General features: G+C 49.9%; 1 protein-coding gene across 1 annotated transcript; it reads right to left on the minus strand.

The window, feature by feature from the left end:
* Positions 1–1,794: 1,794 nt before the first annotated feature.
* On the minus strand, positions 1,795–7,739 carry M421DRAFT_78601 (glycoside hydrolase family 18 protein; the record flags this gene model as incomplete). Its single annotated transcript, XM_033597415.1, has 6 exons — positions 1,795–6,127; positions 6,216–6,733; positions 6,785–6,935; positions 6,994–7,143; positions 7,252–7,545; positions 7,627–7,739. Coding segments are annotated over 6 exons (5,559 nt in total), but the record flags the coding sequence as incomplete, so codon positions are not given.
* Positions 7,740–7,838: the final 99 nt, after the last annotated feature.

Raw genomic sequence — 7,838 nt, forward strand, 5'->3', positions numbered from 1 at the left:
GTAGTAGCTAGATATATATTAGTTTAGTAGAAGCTAACTAACCTTATACTAGCTAATAGACTTACTAAGATCCTTGTACGCTAGAAGTATACTAAATTTATCTAATAGCTTAGATTAAAAGATATTAAGAACTACCTACTAGAGCCTAAAGGACATAATAACCCTAATTTAGCAAGCTTAACTTACTAGTATTAGGATAGTATTAGGCATAGTTATAGGGTAACAATTATAGATATAATATAGAACAGGAATAAGGGAGATTAGCTTTAGTTAGCACCTTAGCTAAGGGGTGTGTAACTACGTAGGTGAAGTTATATAATTTCTTATTATAGAAGGTACTGCCTAGTAGGCAAGTGCACTTACCTTAGAGCTAAGAGCTCTGTACAAAATCATCACAACACAACAACAGATAGCAATACAATTGTTGATCCCAGCCTCCACCTGACACTGCACCAGGCAGTTACATATGTACTATAGTTTGCAACAGACTCTTTAATAAGCCTAAGAGCGCCCTACGTTGCAGGAGAGGCATAAATGCCAATAGAAGCTACAGGATAGTCTAGCTCTTTAGCAGGATCTAACTCTCTAGCCTTGACCATCTCATTTGCTATACACAGCGCCTTTTGCTACGCGCAATCATTTGCCTGTTTTAGAATCTTCTTATTTTTTAATAACTATGCAATTACAGTTGCTAATAAAGTTTTATCTTTTTCTACCTTTTTCTAATACTCTTTACAAGTTTTCTCTAACAACACCTAAGACATATTTACATATAGTTTACTAGATTTTGTGCACTCTACACACTTTAGACAACTAGAACTACCTAGCATAATATAGCACTTTTAGCCTTTAAAGAAACAATAATTGCAGGGAACTTTAGCAGAAGTGTTAGCTTAACAGATTTCTAATGCAAGACAGATGTTGCAGGTATAAGAAGACATCTTAACTTACAGACTACTAAGATGCAGGGGCAATAGATTATATGTAACGCTGAACTTAGGTCACGTAGTTTAAGGACAAACCCTAGAAGGAAAGGGAATAGTGTTACAATCCTTATGCAAAAGAATAGCACCACATAAGTAACTACTAACTAGACCCTAGACTCACTAGCGTGGAGTGGAGAAGCGGCCTCTAGGCCTGTTCACGTAAGCGCTCGTCAACGAGCAGACCACACGTGACTGCTCGTTAACGAGCATGACACGACATTGCTTGTTAACAAGCAAGCACTTACATCTTATTAGACTAACTCTAGTCGCTTGTTAACAAGCACTCTTGTACTGTTAGTATATAGCAAGTAGGAACACAACTCTTATAGTTTGTGTTTAACCTTGTTAATTAAGTTTGTCTTTAGAATCTTAACCTAACCTTTAAGCTAGATAGTCTACTCTATACTACTCATCGTTACCCCCAGTCGTTGTTAGGTGTTTCACCCAGGCGTCTACCCTTACTGTTCTAGAACCATTACTCATCCCCAAGAACCAATAGAATCAGTGCTTACGAGCCTTGCTTAAAGTACGACTTCAACAGCTCTTTATTAAGTGCTAGAAGCCTTACTATTTATATTAGGCTTCTAAGAGATTAATCTGCCTAATAAGGACTCTATATAGAATTAAAGTAACAAGAAAGATGTGTAAAGCAGACACATAGTACTAGCAATTATCTATATTAAGATATAACTTGTACTTAGAAAAGAATTGCGTAAATAATTAGGCACTCTAACAAATAGACTTAATAAGGTAGAGTAATATAAATAACAACAATGGTTTGAATTATACTACTGCAATGCTATAGCTACTATAGGGGATTGGTCCACGCAGGTAGCGCAGTCCATTCTGTGTCAAACTTCTCAATAGCCGCGATGAAATCTCGGTGTTCCTTCTTCTCGACTAATACTGCCGGCGAGTCATTTGTCGCGTCTCTCCACCTGTCCTTCTCCGCCTGCGTGACATACACAGCTTTCATTCTAGGTAACCAAGTATTGACAAGAAGGTTAGTCCTGGCTTGCATCGTGGTATACTTAGCCTTCATGAACCTGTGCCAGTATGTCTTGAGGTCCTGCCTTGTCCATGCCCGGAACCCAGCGGGCGTATGGTTGGGCAGCAGAGTCGTGTCGAGGACGTCAAGTACATCGCCTATACGGTCTGTTTGGGCTACCATGATTCCCTGGATCTTCTGGTGGCTCTGGTAAATACGAGAGCCCATAGTGGCACGCAGACTTGAGAAAATCGTTCTGGCTTTTGAATATGTAGCCATATCTCTAGTCCAAGTGTTATCTGCCCAAGGTTTTTTGTTTCCCCATGGACCAGTCTTGCTAGGCGTATTGATGGCGGATTCGAGGGCGACAAATTCGGATCTCTTGAATGTCTTTGACGGAAACTGCGCCGCAACGTGCATGATGGGATTCCAAAGTGTTCCGGCGCCGCCTTGCGTGGCTACACCGGGCCACGCAAAAGGGGCCACATCCCACAGGGCGTTGACATAGCCACAGAAGGAGACTTGTTGTCCCTGGGGTGCACTCAGATCGGGGTCGGCAAGCTGGCCTCTCGTAGCCTCCAGGTGCTGGAAGAACAGGTCGATCATCTGCGCCTCGAGGACGTGCTCCGTATGATACGAAATGCCCGCGGAGCGTGCCGTCAAGGGACTGCCAAAGTCAAAGTTGCCGCAGTCCTTGGAATCGACCCAGCCCCAATCCTCGCCCTTGAGCTCGCCGCCTGGAGGAAAGTCGTCCTCGATGTAACAAATCCTTTCACATGCACTTACCGGCTTGCTACTTCCCGACCTCTCGGCCAGTATGTGCAGTAGCTCGCTTCCTGCGTGAACGCCATGGCTATGCCCCCGCCGTTGATGAGCATGGAGATGCGCAGCGATGGCGTTTTCATCAATAGTGGACGTCGGTGTCGGAACATCCCTCTTGCGCTTCACATCCTGCCAGATGCCGCCCTGGTTGCTCGCAGCCAGGGCATCGTATGCTTGCTCGCACGTGATACCTTCGTCACTATCGAGAGCAGGGCAGAAGAACTCGCCGGCGGGGATGCTGAATGCTGGACCGTATACAGCACCTCTCTTAGCCAGAGATGACATGTGAGAGCCGATGTGTCTCGTGTGCAGGCTGGCGCCGACATTGGGTATGGATTCCAAATTGCGGGTAGGCTCGGTAACTCCTGATCTCGACGTGTTCCTAGTCACAACTTCGTCTTCAGCGCGGCCATCGATGAGGAGATGGTCGAGACCCCGGCGTCTTCTCTTCGAAGGTACTGGACCAAGGTTGGGACAGGTGCCGCCCTTGATGATGGTCTTTTCCCACGGGTCCGTCAGATTGATCTCGCCACCAGACCAACTAAACTCACCGGGCGCCGTTGCTCTTGCAAACAAACGAGCGCCGACGTCGAGACCGTAGGTAAAGGGGCACGTGCCCGTTGTTGAGATGCCCGCTGCAAACTTAGTCGTGAGCTTGACCTCGCCGACAACTGCAACGGCGGCCGGCTCAACATTCCACTTATCGACAAAGCGAACCCCAAATTCGGCAGCAGCTGACAGCTTAAAGGTGACATCTCCAGAAGCTGTGATACCAGCGTAAAATTCGGGCTTTTTGATGCCTGAGAAGTCGCCCGTGCGATCGAGGCTTGGTTTGCTGTTGTCGATGAGCTCGGGCTTATAAGAATTAGTATCTGGCATGACTTGACGGACTTCCCATTTGGCAATTTCGAGCTTGGTCTCAATCAAGCCAGCCATGCCGAGGGAGGCATCGATGGTGCCTTCGACAGTAAGCTGGGGGCCGATGGTGGCAATTCCGGGAATCTTGAATGATGCACCGGGAAATGGGAGATTGAGAATGACTTTCTTCTTCTCGTACGTCACGCGGGCAAGGGCCTCGAGGGTGACAACACCAGTGACCTTTCCCTTGTTATAGAAGGTCAAGTAGCTCTTGTCGAGGTTGAGCGGCAGAGTAAGACTTTCAACGATAAGGGTGAAGCCGAAGCTGGACTCGACCTCGATGTCGAGGACGGCCTGGCCGAGCAGATGGCCATCGTAGTTGACGCCCTCTACTGATCCGGGGCAGTCCCATGCCTCGTCAAATAACTTTGCCGTGATGCTGTCGTCGTACTTGTGCGTGAACTCACGTTTAATCTCGGGTTTCACGAGGGCCGCCAGCCATTCAAGGATGTCTTTGCCAAACCACCGCGCGTGCAAGTCCCGCGAGGCAATTTTATCGAAGTGGAAGTCGTCGCGAAATTCTTCCTCGAGCCAGCGCACGTGATTCCCACCAACGTCTTGGAGCGTGCGCTTGGCGAGCCTCTTGCGACCTTGAACATCTCGCTTACGGCTCACGGATCCGGCGACGATGTTCTCCCAATAATCTTCTTGGTTGCTGTAATCAATGCGCATCTGGGTGTTGCCAAGACCACGCGGCACTCGGTGGAAATCGTAGTCAAAAGTCAAATCATAGACGACAGGCTCGAGGCTGGCGAGGTGCGACAGACGACGGGGCAGGAGCTTGGCGTGGTCACTGCCAGGGGCCGGTGTCATGCCCTTGGCGACGGCATACTTACCTGGGCCACAGCCCTTGGGCATCTGGAGAATCGTTCCAGGGACGCCATGGCCGAGTCCAATTTTGTGGCAGTTGCTGTCTGGGGTGTGGTCGTTGCAGACCATACGGACAGTATGCTCGCCCTCAGAGACCGAGTCATTGCAGTCAAAGACGTCCCAATGGGATCCGTCACGTTTGTCGAGCGAAACTTGGAGCGCCTCTGGTGAGACAAGGACCACGAATTGGAACGCGGCATCGTTAGGGTCATCGTTGCCGCCGTCCGACGTCTTGTCTGTCTCGAGAGTAAAGTCCGTGTCGGAACCGCCTTCGGGCGGGTGCTCGAAAAGGTTCTTGAGGTCCACGGGCAGGAAGAGGGGCTCACCGTCCGATTCGCAGCAGAAGGTGCGGACGCGGGTTGTGTGGATGCCGCAGGTTTCGCTACCACCAAAGTACGAGTCGGTGATCTGCACCGTTTTCATGTCGGGACAATGGCCATCGAAGCAGTTGCCGGGCTTGCCATACCAGGCGCAGTTTTTCCACTTCTCAACCTCTTTTTCAGGGCAGCAGTATAGCTTCTGGGTGTCAATATCCAGCTCCTCGAGGACCTCCAGCAGAACTAGACCCGTAAGAGCTGCGAGCGGGTGCGTGCGACCAAGAACCCTCAAGATGACTTTGGCCACATCGTCGAGGATGTCGAGAACGGTCCCGGAGAAGGTCAGGGGGAGTTCGCCACTGTGGCATTGTTCGCCAACGCCGCGCCACTTGCAGATGTTCTTCTCACCCAGAGAGCTCTCGCAGCAGTGCGCCATTTGGCCATCCCAGCAGTCCTTGCCGCCGCCATACTTGCTCATGTGCGTCATGACCTCGTCGTCTTTGCAGTAGCCATTGCAAAAATTAGCCTGGGCTCCGCGCCATGTGCAAGATTTGGGGTCGGGGGCTCCCGACAAGGGACAGCAAAGAGTGCTCTTCTGTTTCTTGCCGCACTTCTGGTCCGTGATCTTGATCTCGCCCGACTTGCAGTTCTCAACGCCGCAGCTCGTTACGTAGCACATCTCGTTGGTGCCTGTCCAGTTCTCGTCACTCTTGTCGGTAGACTTGAAGTCGCCTAAGGGCTTGGGATCCAGTACGGCAGACAAAGCAGACATCTCGGCATCGTCCTGGTCGATGGCCCAAATCAGATAGCCTCCGAGTCCAAGCTTGGCTGCGAGATCCTTCTTCTGCTTGAATGTCTCCTTGTCGTCGTATGACACCCACTGATCAGTGTTCCAGGTAATGTACTTGACACCAGCCTCCTTATCATGGACAGGCTTGATCTTGTTGACTTTGATGACTTCCATGATTTCGCGGTAACTCAGGATGCCAGACTCACCACTGCACGCTCCTTTAGTGGCGCCTCCCTTGAAAACACAACCGGGCTTATTGCAGGACGGATCAGCCAGCTGGAACGCGCGACCGTAGAAACCGAGACCCATGTTCAGCTTACTGGCTGGGACGTCATTTCTCCAGAAGAGATCAAATGCCAGGCTCATCTCAGTCAGGTTGGTGTGGCCGTAAATGTGTGAACCGATTGGATTATCACGATCCCAGACCCCGTGAAGGCTGTATTGTATTAGCCAAGATGCAGGTATAAAGGGAATCAGGGCAGTTACGGAAAATTACAGGAAGGGATGAGGAGAGAACCACTTACTCATATGACATGACGTTGACAAAGTCGGTATACTCAATTGACTTGAGGTCAAAGTGGCGCAGATACCAGAAGCTTGTTGGCACCGTGTAAGAAACAATGTACTTGTTGGGCTGCTTCTTGTTCTCCTCATCAAGCTCTTTGAGGAATTGGGTGAAGTTCTCGCCGTCCTCAGGGACACCACCGCGATCGTCCGCACCGGGGTACTCCCAGTCAAAGTCGACACCGTCAAAAGCGTACATTCGAAGGAAGGACATGAGGTTGCCGATGAACTTCGATCGGCTCGCTTTGGTGCTGACCATGTTGCTGAATACCTTTTGCAAAGGCCCCGGGTCGTTGTGTGTCCATCCACCAATGGCAATAACCATCTTGAGGGCGGGATTCTTCTTCTTGAGGTTCGTGAAATCTGTGAATAGCTTGTCGGGCAGGTTGTCCATGCCGACGATCTGGAGATCTGGCTGAATAAAGGCAAAGGAGAAGTACAGATGAGTTAGGGAGTTAACGGGTATGTCTTTCAAGCCCTGTTTTACGATGAGTAGGAGACAATCAATGCTGGGGAGAATAATACTGACCATATCCTGACATTTGGAGTCATGTCTCCATGCCTCGTAGTATCCAATGACACGGTTGAGTTGGTCAGAAGCCTTGTTTTTAGGACCTGGCTGATCGCAGTTGGACTGGCATCCGCCAGTGGCTCCATTGTCCTTTTTGTCGCAGAAGTCCCTGTTTTTCACAACCGTTAAAAATTGTTCGCTCCGCTGGCATCTGGATCTGTACATACTTTGTCATTCCGCAAAACCCCCACTTGCCGCAACAGACATTCAGGGGACACTCTTGACCAGGAATAGCCGCATTCTTGCCACACTCTGCCTTCGCTTCGCAGTTGGACCAGCATACCTCGTTGGGAGAAATGCCAGATGTGCCGCAGGCTCTATAAGAGGGAGAGAAGTCAGCATTCAAGAACAATAGCAGCAGCAAACGCGAGGAAGGATGTCGTCCAACGAGCCACGCGACTGGCACAAGTGAAAGAAGGACTCACTCCTCGCCGTAGTTACACTGGCCAGTCTTCTTGGGACAACAGGCCTTGTTCTTGCAAGGGCGGTCGGGACCGCAGGAATAGTCACCGCCGTCGACTACCTGTCTCCCGAACAGGGAAGAGAACTCTGTACGCCCTACTAAGGAAACGCTATTCTCGAGTGACGCAGGGACGATTTCGCGCCCGTCAGCGTCAATGATACCATTGTCGCCGCGAGCGGCAATATGACCAGAGCTATCAGCACTGCAGACTGGCAGCTCATGGTCACGACGGTTCTTGGCCGAGTAATCAAAGGGTCTACGTGAATTGTATGGCAGGTTAGTACACTAGGCTTTACTAGTCCAGGTTGTAAGATATGGCTGAGGAAAAGTGACTTACGAGACCGGGGCGCGGCACGCACCAGGTAGTTCGGGGACAACAATCGCGCTGGCGCTACCAGGTCTTGCTGTAATCACTCCTCCAAGGGATGGGGTAATGAACGTAGATAGAAGCTGTCACGGTTTTGGAGTCTTTTCTCTTGTACCACGTATCACAGTTTCATATCTCTACTGCTGTACAACGTAGTACACCCTGCCCTTTCCTTTTACACC

This window comes from Didymella exigua (assembly GCF_010094145.1).
Source record: "Didymella exigua CBS 183.55 unplaced genomic scaffold M421scaffold_77, whole genome shotgun sequence".
NCBI lineage: Eukaryota > Fungi > Ascomycota > Dothideomycetes > Pleosporales > Didymellaceae > Didymella > Didymella exigua.